A 16,853-nucleotide genomic window follows, 5' to 3' on the forward strand; every position below is an offset into this window, starting at 1 on the left:
CCATTTCAAAGATGCACATGATAGAACAGCCTTTGTTTCTGTACATTCAAGGCAATAACTCTTCACAAGAGTAAGCAAAATTGCCCTTGATCATTCCTGACTAACTATCCTCCCTCACACATGCACCACAAACAAAACCCCATGACCCCTACTGATGTAACAGTCCTGAATGATCTTCAACCATGCTGACAGATTCACTGTGGCAGTGTATTAGCAGGCAACAGTTACAACAGCACTGCCATGAAATATAAAAACACATTCTAATACAATTGTAGCAGTGATAAAGAGCCCTTTATTTCAAAAATGCAGCATAAGGAAAGAGTTTAAACAGAGTTTCTATAAATCCACTGAAAAATCCAATTATTTAAAACAAATGTATATCCAATTATTAATTATTGTAATTACTTTAGGATTTTTCTTCAATACATTCCATCAAAATCTTTATTAATCAAAATTTAAGAATAAAATTCTCCCACAAAATTATTAACATGTCGATAATTTTCATTCAGACTTCTTGAATTGATATTCAGGGTGTTGTTTTCCAAGAAATTGCTACCAGTTTATCGATGTAGAAAACTTTATCTGTCATATCAACAGTGAGTTCCTGCAAATGAAGAAAGAAAATTAGACAAGGAAGACGTTCCTTCTCAGTCTCTTTCCCAATATTTTAGTGACAATCAGGTAAATTATTGAATTGCTCCCAATAAAGGAATGAAAATAAGCAAATGTCTGGTGGGCATCAGAGTGATAAAGTTGTTTTTTGATTTAACATTTTTTTCAATGTAAAATGAACAACCTTTCCTGAAATGGCATTGGGAGCTATGTCGGGAGAGAGGTTGTGTTGAGCTCTTGTGTTGAGAACATGTTCCATCATTTTATTTAGGTTATGCGACACTGTTGTTTTAATCACAATTCCCCTTGCCTTTTATATTCCCTAATATCATTACTTCCCCAAGTAACTATTTTCGTTTTATGTATCTCAACAGACTTGACTTGGCAGCCTTATGTAGCAGAATATTTCATATTCGGGTCTTATAATGTTGGGGCCAATTCTCCAGCCCAGCACTCCCAGGTGCAAATCGAGTTATGGCCAGAAAATCGTGCAAGAGAGGCCAAATGCAACTTGCACCAAGAAGAATCCCTTTTGGGATTCTACCCGGCCCTGGCTGAGAACATAATCTGATTCATGCCCAGTGAGGACGTGAACTAGACCAGCATATTGATCAGCATTTAAATATGCATTTCTGGGGGTTTTAGCTAGACTCAGCCAGCTCCCAGTATTCACCGACCCTCCGGCACAATGGGAAGCTGGGGAGAATCATCCCTGGTCTCCACAAATGGAAACCAGATGAGATGGCCACACCAGGGTGCTCAGAGACCATTGGAGCCTCCAGGTGATCAAGGACATGGGTGGGCAGTTACCTGGCCCCTTGGAGGTGCCACCTGACACTGGCAAGGGATGGTGCCTGAATGCGGTGGGGCCTAGGCGACCCCGTAACAGTGTATTACTCATTTGAGGGGGAAAGGCGAGGGGGGGGGGCACATTGCCTCAATACCGGCGAGGATGGATGGGGTGGGTCGCCCTGATTTTTGCATTGTGTGGGAGGTTGACTCAGTCACTTAGTGATGGAGGGGGGGGGGGGGGGTGGGGGGGGGGCCCTCTGGTATCAAGGATGAGGGTGTTCCCCATGTCTGCAGGGGGTCATGATGTGTGGGAGGGGAGTGATGAGGACCTTCAACTTTACCTTGAGATTGGGGCACCCTTTAAAAACAGTGCCCAGATCTCTGAGGAGCCTGTCCTGCCTCGGTCTTTCAATCCTCACATCTGCTTCACAGCACAAATTACCCCACCCTCCCAAAAGAATGGTGGCATGATGGCACAGTGGTTAGTACTGCTGCCTCACAGCACCAGGCACCCGGGTTCAATTCTAGCCTCAGGTGATTGTGTGCGTGGAGTTTGCACATTCTCCCCGTGTCTGCGTGGGTTTCCTTCGGGTCCTCCGGTTTCCTCCCACAGTCCAAGGACATGTGGGAGGAAACTGAATCATCATGCTAAATTGTCCCTTGGTGTCAGGGGGATTAGGACGATAATATGCGTGGTCACAGGAATGGGATCTGGATGGGATTGTGGTCGGCGCAGGCTCGATGGACCAAATGGCAACCTTCTGCGCTGTAGATTCTATGATTCTATGACTGTCTAAGTGTGGGTGGATTGTGATCGCACCGACCCACCCGATGGCAATTGAACAGATTTTCCCACCAGAGAGCGCAGGAAGAATTACACCCGATAACTGAACAACTGTGGCCACCATTAAGGATACTGGTACCGTGACACCTGCTCAAACCTCTACCAGTTGCACCCAAGTTGCTCCTGGTAGATTGTAGAGGTGCACAAAGCAGACAGTTACGTTTGCTGGGACATCGTAGTTGTGGAAGTAGAGCCAACACTAAGAGGTCTACTTACCTCAGGCAGTAAATTGCAGAATGACTGATTGACAGTTATGTTTGTAAAATCTGCGGCTGGCAGACCTGGCTCTTTAACACTGTGACAAGGCTTAACATTCATTTTCCTCCCCAGGAACAAGTGGGATTCCCTGCTGTGCCTTACCTGATCCTGCAAATTCAGACCATGTCAGGGGTGCAATTGATGTGGAGATGCCGGCGTTGGACTGGGGTAAACACAGTAAGAAGTCTAACAACACCAGGTTAAAGTCCAACAGGTTTATTTGGTAGCAAAAGCCACTAGCTTTCGGAACAGGCTGTTCCGAAAGCTAGTGGCTTTTGCTACCAAATAAACCTGTTGGACTTTAACCTGGTGTTGTTAGACTTCTTACAGGGTGCAATTGGCCAGTGGACAGAAGGTTGTAAATGCCAAGACCTAATTTCAGTTAAACTATGTTCTCTGGACTCTGGCACGCACTCCCAGCAAGGCAACCATTCCATGCCAAAATGAATTTCTACTCTATTACATGATAATTGCATGAAATTCAACCCATCTTGACAAAGAGCTAACTAAATTATAATTGACTCACATCTGAAGATGAAAATCACTTCCAAAATCCTTTAAATAAGCAACACTTGATTCGTATTAGCAATAGTCATTGATTTCCCACAAATAAATTTCCAACCCTTTATTGTCATTTTGGGATTGATTTATTTTGGGCAGAATTTTATGTTTCCCCACCACAGCCAGGTTTGGACATGGGGTGGTGAGGGGCATGAGGGGGGGGGAACGTGTGATTGGAGGAGAAGGTGTGAAGTCGAGACCCTGCTGCCTTCCTCCAATTTAGCCCAAAGATGGCGGGTATGATGGCAGCTTAGTAAAGAGGTCCCTTCTCCTTGGGCAGCCATGCCCAACTGAATGATCAGTGAAAACCCTGCCTGCCCTTACAACTGTCACCACTCCCCTTACATTGCCACCTCTCCATGTGGCACTGGTGAACCTGCCCAACTTACCTTATTTCTAGGGCTTCATCACCAATCCTCTGCTTGTGCCTCCTGTCATAGCAGCAGGCACCATCACTCCTGGTGGGGCTGCTGCTGCTGGAGAGCTACAATCTTCTGAATAGATGGGGCCTTTGTTCTCTGGAGTTCAGCAGAATGAGGGGTGATCTTATTCAAACATACAGAATTCTTACAGTTTGATGCAGGAAAAATGTTTCCCCTGGCTGGGGTGTCTAGATGTGGAGATGCCGGAGATGGGGTGTCTAGAACCAGGGGACACCATTTCAGAATAAGGTGTAGGTCATTTAGGACTAAGATGAGGAGGATTTTCTTCATTCAGAGGGTGGTGAATTTTTGGAAATCTCTGGCCCAGAGGGCTGTGGAGCCTCAGTCATTGAATACGTTCAAGACTGAGATCGATAGATTTTTACATATTAAAAACATCAATGGATATGGAGATAGTGCAAGAAAATGGCATCGAAGTCGACACGGTGACACAGTGGTTAGCACTGCTGCCTCACAGCGCCAGGGACCTAGATTCAATTCCAGCCTCGAGTCACTGTCTGTGTGGAGTTTGCACATTCTCCCCTTATCTGTGTGGGTTTCCTCCGGGTGCTCCAGTTTCCTCCCACAGTCCAATGTGTGAGTTAGGATGATTGGCCATGCTAAATTGTCCCCGAGCATCAGGGGGACTAGCAGGGTAAATACGTGGGGTTTACGGGGATAGGGCCTGGGTGGGATTGTTGTCAGTGTAGACTCAATGGGCCAAATGCACTGGAGGGATTCTATGATTCTATAATTAGCCATGATCTCATTGACTGGTGAAGAGGGCTTAAAGAGCTGAATGGCCTACTCCTGCTCCTATCTCTTATGTTCTCATAATTATCTGGCAGCTCTCGGCAGGTGAGATATCTGCCCCACAATAGGATTTCGGGAGGGATATTCCCCTCGGGAACTCATAAGCCTGACTTTGGGAAGATACATCCCCAATTGAGACTTAATCCTATTGGGCCTTTCAAAAATGGCTTTGGTAGCATTCCCACCAGTTTATTGTGATCATCAACTTCTGCCCTTTCTTATCATATTACTGTTTGTGTCAGCTTCTATTCCTGTAAAATTGTACAGCATACTAGATTCTGATATTTATAACCGTGGGACAAAAATAGCATTATAAATCAATGTTTATATCAAATTAAAGAAGCTTTTAACTTGCAAAGCTTCTGTATCGTATCAGACAATACACATTGCGATTTCTACTTGATTATGTTCCATCTTCTGTTTCAAAAGTCAATTTTTGTCTCTCACTCTGACTGAAACATTATATTTTTATATTCCACTTAATGTCAGCTAATAGGAAGAAGAATAATAGGAACATTCATATAAATTGGGAATATTCCCAGAATAATTGATTTTGAATGAATTTAAATCAATACTAATGAGGTTTGCTTAATGGGGATAATCTGATAAATGGGATGATTTCATTTTACCTGGAAATATCCAATTAACAGGTTATACCTGCATTTTCTTTATCTAAGGCTTAAAGGGAAAGTGCATTCTGTTGTACACTTATTTCTATCTCTTAATTGGTCCTTATTGCTGTGTTTTTGGCTTTGAAACGAATGATCAGAGAGTTCCTGGCAGCAATCCGAATGGATGACCTTCAATTTCTTCCTATTCATGACAGCAATGAGGTGGAGCTTTGTGGTGTCACGTTAGGAAGACTTCTACACAATTAGGGTAAAAGTCAACTTCAATGGTGGTGAAAACCATTGGTAACAGATTGGCTGCCCATTGTAAACCCTACCCAATTATTCTTTCTATTGATTTTTGAGCTGTCCAGAAAGTGGCAGCGAAGATGAGATTTTCACTGAGGGGATGGTAGAGGGGGAGGGTGGAGTGCCAGTGGTAACAGGAATCAGGCCCGCTGCCCCCAGAAAGAGTTCAGAGACAGCTGAGGTGGGCTTTTTAAAATGCCCACCTCAGTGCTCTGGAACTTTGTCTCAGTTACAATGAACTCAAAAACACTCTAGCCCTCATCCCTCACATTCCCTCACTCCCACCACATACCCCTTAGCCCATCCATGCCAACTCATGCTCCCTACCCATCCCCAAGGTCCTTTGTATCCTCAATGCCAACCTATAGCCACATTCAGTATGTGGATGGCCCGACTAGAGAGGAGGCAAAACGTGACCTCCTCTTGGGAAATAAGGAAGGGCAGGTGACAGAAGTGTTAGTGAGGGATCACTTTGGGACCAGTGAACATAATTCCATTAGTTTTAAGATAGCTATGGAGAACGATACATCTGGTCCAAAAGTTAAAATTCTAATTTGGGGCAAGGCCAATTTTGATGGTATCAGGCAGGAACTTTCAAAAGTTGATTGGGGGAGTCTGTTGGCAGGCAAAGGAACAGCTGGCAAATGGGAGGCTTTCAAAAATGTGTTCTCCAGGGTTCAAGGAAAGCACATTCCTCTTAGAGTGAATGGCAAGGCTGGTCGAAGTGGAGAACCTTGGATGACTTGGGATATTGAGGCCCTGGTCAAGAAGAAGAAGGAAGCACATGACATGCATAGGCAGCTGGGATCAAGTGGATCCCTTGAAGAGTATAGAGGGTATAGGAGTAGAGTTAAGAGAGAAATCAGGAGGGCAAAAAGGGGACATGAGATTGCTTTGGCAGATAAGGCAAAGGAGAATCCAAAGAGCTTCTACAAATACATAAAGGGCAAAAGAGTAACTAAGGAGAGAGTAAAGCCTCTTAAGGATCAAAAAGGTCATCTATGTGTGGATCCCCAAGAGATGGGTGTGATCCTAAATGAATTTTTCTCATCAGTATTTACTGTTGAGAAAGGCATGGATGTTAGGGAACTTGGAGAAATAAATAGTGATGTCTTGAGGACTGTACACATTACAGATAAGGAGGTGCTGGAAGTCTTAAATGCATCAAAGTAGATAAATCCCCGGGACCTGATGAAGTGTATCCCAGGATGCTGTGGGAGACAGTGGAGGAAATTGTGGGTCCCCTAGCAGAGATATTTGAATCATTGACAGTCACAAGTGGGGTGCCTGAAGATTGGAGGATGGCTTTTGTTTAAGAAGGGCTGCAGGGAAAAGCCTGGGAACTACAGGCCAGTGAGCCTAACATCTGTAGTGGGTAAGTTGTCGGAAGGTATCTGAGAGACAGGATCTACTGGCATTTAGAGAAGCAAAAACTGATTATGGATAGTCAGCATGGCTTTGTGAGTGAAAAATCACATCTCAGAGATTTGATTGAGTTTTTTGAAGGGGTAACCAAGAAGGTAGATGAGGGCAGTGCAGTTGATGTTGTCTATATGGACTTTAGAAAGGTCTTTGACAAGGTAACGCATGGTAGTTGTTGCATAAGGTTAAATCTCAGGATCCAGGGTGAGGTAGCCAAATGGATACAAAATTGGCTGGATGACAGAAGACTGAGGGTGGTTGTAGAGGGTTATTTTTCAAACTAGAGGCCTGTGACCAGCGTGTGCCTCGGGGATCGGTGCTGGGTCCACAGTTATTTGTCATTTATATTAATGGTTTGGATGAAAACTTCGGAGGCATGGTTAGATGATACTAAGATTGGTGGCATAGCAGACAGTGAAGAAGGTTATCTAGGATTGCAACGGGATCTTGATCAAGTGGGCCAGTGGGCTGATGAATAGCAGATGGAGTTTAATTTAGATAAATGTGAGGTGATGAATTTTGGTAGATTGAACCAGAGCAGGACTTACTCAGTTAATGGTAGGGCATTGGAGAGAGATATAGAACAAAGAGATCTAGGGGTACAAGTTCAAACCTTCTTGAGAGTGGAGTCACAGGTGGACAGAATGGTAAAGAAGGCATTCAGCATGCTTGGTTTCATTGGTCAGAACACTGAATACAGGAGTTGAGACATCTTGCAGAAGTTGTACAAGACATTGGTAAGGCCACACTTGGAATACTGTCTACAGTTCTGGTCACCCTATTATAGAAAGTATATTATTAAACTAGTAAGAGCACAGAAAAGATTTACTAGGATGCTACCGGGACTTGATGGTTTGAGTTATAGGAAGAGGCTTGATAGATTGGGATGTTTTTCCCTGGAGTGTTGGAGACTTAGGGGTGATCTGATAGAGGTCTATAAAATAATGAGGGGCATAGATAGTCAGCACCTTTTCCCAAACGTAGGGGAGACTAAAACTAGAGGGCATAGTTGTAAGGTGAGAGAGGAGAGATACTGAAGGATCCAGAGGGACAATTCTTTCAGAGGGTGGGGAGTGTCTGGAACAAGCTGCCAGCGGTAATACTAGAGGCAGGTACAATTTTGTCTTTTAAAAGGCATTTGGACAATTACATAGGTACGATGTTAGGTTATGAGGGATATGGGCCAAATGTGGGCAGCTGGGACTAGCTTAGTGATTTTTTAAAAAGGGGCAGCATGGACAAGTTGGGTCAAAGGGCCTGTTTCCATGCTGCAAACGTCTATGACTCTATTGCCCCTCATTGACATCTATTGACATCATATGCTTCATGTCAAGCTACATCACTTCCCTGGAGAACATCTGTCTAAATGGACTAATGGATATCTGGACTCTCAGCCAAGCTTTATTATGCATTCTTGGCTGAGACATTCATTAGTTTGTGCCCAATGTAAAGCATTGCTTGATTGACAATTCTCTCTGATATCTTCTGTCAATTGCACAATATGTATTTACATAAAATAGAGATGTATAAAGTACTTGCAGTTTCTGCTCTTGATACTTTAAAGAGTTCTGCATAATGGACAGTTTACATTAGTCACAATGGTGAGTGGCTTGGAGGGGAACTTCTAAGTGGTGGTGGTCCATGCATATGCTGCCCCAGCCCTTTTAAGTGGTCGTGATCGTGGGTTTGGAAGGTGCTTTCTAAGGAGTCTTGGTGAGTACCTGCAGTGCATCTTGTAGATGGTATACACTGCTGCTATTGTGCAGCAGGAAGGAGTGAATGTTTGTGTAAGGGATGCGAATCAAATGGGCTGTTTGTCCTGGATGGTGTCAAGCTTCTTGAGTGTTGTAGGAGCTGCATTCATACAGGGAAGGAGAGAGTATTCCATCACGCTCCTGACTTCCACTTTGTAGACTGTGGACAGGCTTTGGGGAGTCAGGAGGTGAATTGCTCACCACAGGATTTCCCAGCTTCTGACCTGTTCTTGTCGCCACAGTATTTATTATGGTTAGTCCAGTTGAACTTCTGGTGAATGGTAGCTCACATGGGATGGGTGGAGGTGCATGAGGTGGCATGGAGTGTATGAGGGTCCATAATGGGTGGTTGGAGGGACACCTTTTGAACTCGCCCGTCAAAAGGTTCCTTCATCCAGACTATGGTTTATGATACCTCTGAGCGGCCATGAACAGGGAGTTCTTAAAAAGCTGGCCTGACTCCATGAAAATTATAGAGTACTAGGAGATGCCTATCCCATTATGGAGCTGACCAGGTCGGGAGTTCACGGTGCGAGCTCGCGACCCACAACAGTTAGCACCCTTAATTTGAACCGATGAAAATTGAGGGCACTGGGGATACGGTCAGGATTCCTGGAATCGGGTTTCGACCGCCATTTTTCACCTCCACAGAGTTTTCCCGCCACCATGAAAATCCAGTCTATGGTCACAAACTGGGGTACAATTTGGTATCAATTGTGTATGCCAATCCAAACTCCATTACGTTGTGAAACTAAACTGGTCGACATTCACTCAGATAATGGAGTTAATTATTCTGAGATTCCATTACCAGTGTGGAGATGGGAACAGGAAGCAGAAAACGGAGCACAGAGGTTAGCCAGCCAGCCAATTCCTATCTTCCCACCATTAAAATCATTAAGCTTTAAGTTGGCAGTACTCGGGGGCACTACTCACCTTGTTTAACTCCCAGATTTGTATTTGTGCCAACCCAAAGGCCAACATTGGGATTGAAATCTTACACAGTTCACTTTTTCTCTCAATGAGCAGCATATAAATTTGCTCTTTTTTGAGTTGGACAGATCAATATGTATGTTCCCCTTAACCAAAAGTCTTTGTAACTGTTTAATTTTAAAAGCTATCTTGGTTGTTAAAAAAATACTCTTTTTAAGGAAAACTATGACATATCAATATGTGCCCATGGATAAACTTCGAAGTTAAACTGATTTTTCACTTTATCCAATATATGTGTGCACGTGTACAAGTAAACAAATACCACAAGTTTATTAGGACAGGATTTTTCAGGCCCACCAGCCACTGGGATCATCCAGTCCCGCCGAAAGTCAATGGACTTTTGTTTGAGCTGCTGAGTCTTCCACGGCGGGTTCTGCCATGACGTGGCTGGAGAACCCTGGCCTCTGTTTATTATGAGTAGTCAATTTAAGATATGAGCAACTTTATTTTAATGTGAACCTATGCATTATTGCAACAGTCATGCTTTCATACCTGTGATTGCGGATTATAGAGGAACTTGATTACTGAGGGTTGTGTTGTGTTCCCATAGGTTAGAGTGACATTTGTAACATTCCCTACTCCCCAGACGTGGAGATATCCCAGTTTCAGCTCATTTGCTGTACTCTTCTGATTGTTGTTCAATATTTTAGCTGTCATGGTGTTCTGTAATTTGACAAATAAATCATACAGATAATCAGATATTATATCACAAATGATATTTGGACATAGCAGCAACAGTGGGTTGATACAAGACTGCTAATATTATTTAACTGAAGTCAGAAAAGTTAGTAAAGATTAATCATCTAAGGCTCACACAATGTAATGTCGAGATAAATCCAGAAAATGAATTTCACTGCTGAATTAGACAGCGCAACTGCAATCCAATAAAAAGCTAAGGATAACACAAGCAGAAATTCAACACATTGGGAACAGAGAACAGTACAGCACAGGAAACAGGCCCTTCGGCCCTCCAAGCCTGTGCCGCTCCTTGGTCCAACTAGACCAATCGTTTGTATCCCTCCATTCCCAGGCTGCTCATGTGACTATCCAGGTAAGTCTTAAACGATGTCAGCGTGTCTGCCTCCACCACCCTACTTGGCAGCGCATTCCAGGCCCCCACCACCCTCTGTGTAAAAAACATCCCTCTAATATCTGAGTTATACTTCGCCCCTCTCACCTTGAGCCCGTGACCCCTCGTGAACGTCACTTCTGATCTGGGAAAAAGCTTCCCACCGTTCACCCTATCTATCCCCTTCATAATCTTGTACACCTCTATTAGATCTCCCCTCATTCTCCGTCTTTCCAGGGAGAACAACCCCAGTTTACCCAATCTCTCCTCATAGCTAAGACCCTCCATACCAGGCAACATCCTGGTAAACCTTCTCTGCACTCTCTCTAACACCTCCACGTCCTTCTGGTAGTGCGGCAACCAGAACTGGACGCAGTACTCCAAATGTGGCCTAACCAGCGTTCTATACAGCTGCATCATCAGACTCCAGCTTTTATACTCTATACCCCGTCCTATAAAGGCAAGCATACCATATGCCTTCTTCACCACCTTCTCCACCTGTGTTGCCACCTTCAAGGATTTGTGGACTTGCACACCTAGGTCCCTCTGTGTTTCTATACTCCTGGTGACTCTGCCATTTATTGTATAACTCCTCCCTACATTATTTCTTCCAAAATGCATCACTTTGCATTTATCTGGATTAAACTCCATCAGCCACCTCTCCGCCCAATTTTCCAGCCTATCTATATCCTGCTGTAATGCCCGACAATGCTCTTCGCTATCCGCAAGTCCAGCCATCTTCGTGTCATCCGCAAACTTGCTGATTACACCAGTTACACCTTCTTCGAAATCATTTATATATATCACAAATAGCAGAGGTCCCAGTACAGAGCCCTGCGGAACACCACTGGTCACAGACCTCCAGCCGGAAAAAGACCCTTCGACCACTACCCTCTGTCTCCTATGGCCAAGCCAGTTCTCCACCCATCTAGCCACTTCTCCTTGTATCCCATGAGCTTTAACCTTCTTAACCAACCTGCCATGTGGGACTTTGTCAAATGCCTTACTGAAATCCACATCGACGACATCCACGGCCCTTCCTTCATCAACCGTTTTTGTCACTATCAACCGTTTTTGTCACTAGACATTGATGACAATATAATTGAAATCATTTGAGTGACTCTATTCCCAGTACAAAGTCCGAATGCAGGTCAGAAAATCAGGACTATAATATTGTAACACCGGGGGCGATTCTCCCGACCCAATGTGCACGTTGTTCGGCGCGTTGGGATGGGAGAATCATGTGTCGGCCATTTCGCGGGATTCAGGTATGCGTTCCCGACACATGCATGTCTCCCACAGCCAGAGAACAGTCGCAGTCGGGACTGCGCTGGAAACCGGCGGGAAGAGAGGTAAGTAATTTAAATCTTTTTCAAATGTATTTTAAATGTGATTATCGGGCCTGGCATGGAATTCTCCGGGCCCAATATCATCTCCCACTCTGCCAAGAGTATTTCACTCTGGCGGGATTTAGATTAGCTCCCCACATTTGGGGGACTGATGGGAGACCCCGCCAGAGTAAAGGAGGGGGTGGAAACAGGGTCCCCCTGGGGGTCAGACATGGGCACCCTGGCAGTGCCAGCCTGTGACCACTGGCACTGCCCAAGGGACAAACTGCCCATGCCCAGGGGTCACCTGGGCACTACCCACCAGGCATCGAGCAGTGTCAAGGGGCGGGGCCTATTGTGGGTGGGGCCCAGGGAGCGATTGGTGGGGTGGGGGGTCACGCTTCCACTCTGCAGGCAGGATCGGTCGGGGCTGGAGGGAGGCCAGCGATCGGGGTGGGGGAGGTCTGCCGGGGGATGGGGGGTCTGCCTCCTGGATGGGGGTGGTCAGCGGTGGAGGGGTCTGCTGGGGTGGGGGGTGGTGGGGGGATTGCAACTGCTGGGGGGGGGGGGGCTGGACATCGGGGTGCTCCAGGACTGGGGTGGTCGGGGCTGGCCCGGGAAAGCTTGCGGGTGCCGCGATCAGGCCATTGGGGGGTGGGGGGGCGGGGGGGGGGGGGGGGGGGGGGGAGGGCAGGGGGCGGCGCTGGAGAGGCAGCAGTGCAAGGGTCCAGGGCTGGCCAGCGATTGAGCTGACCAGCAAACGGGAGACTGACAGATTGGGGCCACTGCACATACGCAGAGTTCCAGAGCTTCAGCCTCCGGTGTGAATCAGCCCCGCCCCTCGCCCAGCTTTTAATGAGATTCATGATTGTGACCTCTGCATTGCACAGAGTGCAGAGATTTGAGTGAGAAGCTACACTGAAAAAATAGTCGGGATTTAGACCAATCTTCTCTCCAGTTCAGCACTTTTGGGAGAATCGCCCCCACCATGTCTGTCACTATGTTTGTTGCTGCAAAGACACTTCAGGCAAAGCTTTCATCATCCAGAATTTTTGTATCATCAATGGGCGGGATTTTCCGGTCGCGCTCGCCCCGAAACTGGGAAATCCCGCCTGTGGTCAACAGACCTTTCCATGGTTACCGTGGCGGGTGGAACAGGAAAATTTGCCCAAACATGTCTGTGAATAATTCAAGCTGCATTTGATCAACATTTAAACTGGAATTGAACAAGAACTTAGAATGAAGGAATATTAAAAGATACAGAAAATAAAGCATGGAAATGCAGCGAAAGTATGTAACTCCAGTTGTGAAGCTTAAACCAGTACATGTATGGTAACCAAAAAGTTCCATTTTGTAATTGCTATGTGTCCATGTACATCTCAGAGTGGCCTTCCTACTAATGGTTAGTAAGATAAAATTATTTTTGAAAAAATAGCACAATCGCAGCATCTATTGACAGTCAGACTGCAACTTTAACTTGCAGTCTGCTGGGAAACTGATGAGACGGTGTACAATGCTTTATGGCCTTTCCCTCCATATCTTTGTAACCTCTTCTAGTCCTACAACCCTCCAAGACCTTTGAGCTTCACTAACTCTGGCTTCTTGCACAGCCACGATTTTAATCTCACGAACATTGGCAATCAGGTCTTCAACTGCCTAGGTCCTAAGCTTGGCAATTCTCACCAAAACCTTTCCTGTCTCCTCTTTCTTTAAGATGCCCCTTGGAACCTACCACTTCGATCAAACTTTTGGTCATTTGTTCTAATATCTCCTAATGTGCCTTGGTTAGTATTTGGATAGGAGACCACCTGGGAACACCTGGTGCAGTAGGCTTTGGGCGGCACAGTTCTGAGCACTGCTGCCTCACAGCGCCAGGGACCCAAGTTCAATTCCAGCCTCAGGTCACTGTCTGTGCGGAGTCTGCACATTCTCCGTGTCTCCGGGTGCTCCGGTTTCCTCCCAAAGATGTGCAGGTTAGGTTGATTGCCCATGCTAAATTGACCCTCGTGTCAGGGGATTAGCAGGGTAAATACGTGGGGTCATGGGAATAGGGCTTGGGTGAGATTGTGGTCGGTGCAGACTCAATGAACTGAATGGCCTCCTTCTGCACTGTAGGAATGCTATGATTCCATGTGCCTTGGTATCAAATATTGTTTGATTACATTGTTGTGAAGCGCTTTAAAGCATTAAAGGCACATAAGGAGATATACAATTTTTTGTTTTATTTAGCAGCTGCTGTATTTCACTCTCTGTTAAACTCAATGGATAGTGCAAAAGCTGTTCCATCTGATCCCATAAGGTTGTTAAAATTGAAATTCAGAAACAGCTCGGTGTTCTTTCCTGAACCAGTGCCGATACAAAAATGGGAACATGTCCTAATTTTTGCCACTTCATTCATCAAAAAATGTTTAGTTTAACAAAATTGTATCTACCCACAATTTTTCCACAACAAATTAAAAGGCAAACTGTAATTTTTGTCCAAGCCTTTGCTTTCCATGGCATGCTTGTCAGACCTGCAGCTTACTAATGTCAAAGACATGCCTCACAAGTGCATTTTGTAAACCTATATTTTGTGTTAATTTAGTGTTATCAGCTTTTGGTTAATGATTAGAGAACAGCATAGCAATAAACAAGTCATGTTTGAATTGACAGATTGTAACTATTGTGGTGCCACAAGCATCAGTGCTTGAGCCTCAGCTGTGCACAGTCTAAATACTTAAGTTAGATGAGGGGTCTAAGTGCAATACATCAAGTTTTCTGATGAGGGGAAAAGGAAAGGGGCTTCAAAGAGATATCTAGAAGATGAAAGTGTCCATTTTGTCAAGATGAATAGAAATGGAAAATATTTTTAAGAGGTGAGGTTCTTGTAACTCTTGGCATTCAGAGGGACTTGGAGTTTCCCGTACAAGAATCACAGATATTTTCTGTGCAGAAACTGATAAGTGATAAGGAAGACCTGGGAGTTGAGTAAGAATAAGGACGTCTTGCTGCAATTATATAGGCCTTTGTTGATGCGAGTATGGTGTACAGTTTTGAGACAAGATTCTCTGGCTTCTCCTCACTCAGTGCTATTCACTGGCAGCGGGATTCCCTGATCTCACCGCTGTCAATGGGAATTCCCACGGAAGCCACCCCACATCGTGATGGGGGTGTACCGCCAACGGGACCAGAGAATCCCGCCAGTGTGAACTGCCAGAGAATTCTGGCCTTGGTCTCCTTATCAGAGATCGGGAGAAGGGTCATTCAGACTCAAAATGTTGGCTGTATTTTCTCTCCACAGATGCTGTCAGCCCTGCTGAGATTTTCCAGCATTTTCTGTTTTTGTTTCAGATTCCAGCGTCCACAGTAATTTGCTATAATTATAGATTGCTGAGAGGATGTTTCCCTTGGCTCAAAAGTCTAGAACAAGGGTGCTCAGGATAAAGGATTGGCCATTTAGGATTGTGAGAAGGAAAATGTATTCACCCAGAAGAATGTGATTTTTTAATCATTCTCTACCTCTGAGAGCAATGGATGCCGAGTCATTGAGTGTATTCAGGAATAAGATTAATAGATTTCTGGGTACGAAGGGAATCAATGGATATTGAATCATAGATTCCCTTCAGTGCAGAAGGAGGCCAGTTGGCCCATCGAGTCTGTATCAACAACAATCCCAACCAGGCCCTATCCCAGTAGCCCCACATATTTGCCCTGCTAATCCCTCTAACCCATGCATCCCGGGACACTAAGGGGCAATTTAGCATGGCCTATCAACCTAACCCGCACATCTTTGGACTGTGGAAGGAAACTGGAGCACCTGGAGGAAACTCATGCAGACATGGGGAGAATGTGCAAACTCCACACGGACAGTGACCCAAGCTGGGAATTGAACCCGGGTCTCTGGTGCTGTGAGGCAGCAGTGCAAACCACTGTGCCACCATGCCTTGAATACTGCATCTTAAATTTAGATTTCACCTTAAAGGATCTGAGTTACTGAGCTGCCAGGTATTCAGATATTTGCAGAAAAGATTAATCAACATTGGGAGGGTGCTTATAAAGAAAGATTTTGTGCCTCACATCTTTTCACACTGAAAGAACAAATGGTTTATGCCATTTTGTAATCCTGAACATGCTTATTTTTCAGATGCCCATGCTAATTCACTAGCCTCCCACAATGTGAAACATGTGCTGGTTAGGTGCATTGGCCATGCTAAATTCTCCCTCAGCGTACCTGAACAGGCGCCGCCAGAGTGTGGCGACAGGGGATTTTCACCGTAACTTCATTGCAGTGTTAATGTAAGCCTGCTTGTGACACTAATAAATAAATTTGAATATATGTCAATGACTGGCTCCTCATGATCACCTGGGATAATGCAACAACACCATACAGATCACCTAAGAAAAAGTAACTACCCACAGTATTTCTGGGAAAGAAAAGAAATAAATGAGCAATAATTTTATGAACCAATTTTAATTAAAATTACTGGATGGAAAATTGTGCAAGGTATCTACTATAGTTTCCAACATGTACCTTCAGTCGGCACAGCTTTCTGCTGAGAGGGCAAAAGGAAGTACTTCCTGTGCTCAAAGTATTTTCTTTCTATTTCAGTCTATTGAAAAACTAAACGGCAAAGGTAACACCTACCTTTTCAGCAATGAATTCAGCTAGGAAATATTCCTTTTTTTCAATTGTATCTGCAAGGTAGAGTTGAAGTAAAAGATAGATAAAAGCAATATCAATGAAACTTCAGGCATTTGTGAGGATTATATATGGCAAGTGGCACTGATAACAAAGCACCACTTATTTTCTTTATGAGTTTAAAAGATTCCCATAAGCTATAAAGATCTTTGGCACAGCTGAAACAACATCAATAATACATTACTGGGATGCTGTGGATTATATCTAAACAATGACAGTGAGCTAGTGCCCTTCTCTTACAAGCATGAAGGACCCATTACTCACAAGCATGACATCTATGAGTGAGTTATAGTGGTTTTTCCTCAAGTGAAGATGTAACTGGAAGTACTAAAGCATCCTAAAAAAAATTCAAAGCAGAATTCTTATCCAGTTTTTAAGGAATTGTAGGACGGG

General features: G+C 44.7%; 1 protein-coding gene across 2 annotated transcripts in view; it reads right to left on the minus strand.

The window, feature by feature from the left end:
• Positions 1 to 271: 271 nt before the first annotated feature.
• Positions 272 to 16,853, minus strand: part of si (sucrase-isomaltase) — a 280,056-nt gene continuing 263,474 nt past the window's right edge. For both annotated transcript variants that reach the window (XM_078209033.1, XM_078209034.1), the window contains 3 exons: positions 16,407 to 16,456; positions 9,878 to 10,048; positions 272 to 604 (listed from right to left, as the gene is read on the minus strand). In XM_078209033.1, coding sequence (XP_078065159.1) covers positions 527 to 604; positions 9,878 to 10,048; positions 16,407 to 16,456 — 299 coding nt within the window. In that variant the 3' untranslated portion in view covers positions 272 to 526. The remainder of the gene's footprint in view (positions 605 to 9,877; positions 10,049 to 16,406; positions 16,457 to 16,853) is intronic.

The sequence above is a fragment of the Mustelus asterias genome, chromosome 3 (genome assembly GCF_964213995.1).
Source record: "Mustelus asterias chromosome 3, sMusAst1.hap1.1, whole genome shotgun sequence".
NCBI lineage: Eukaryota > Metazoa > Chordata > Chondrichthyes > Carcharhiniformes > Triakidae > Mustelus > Mustelus asterias.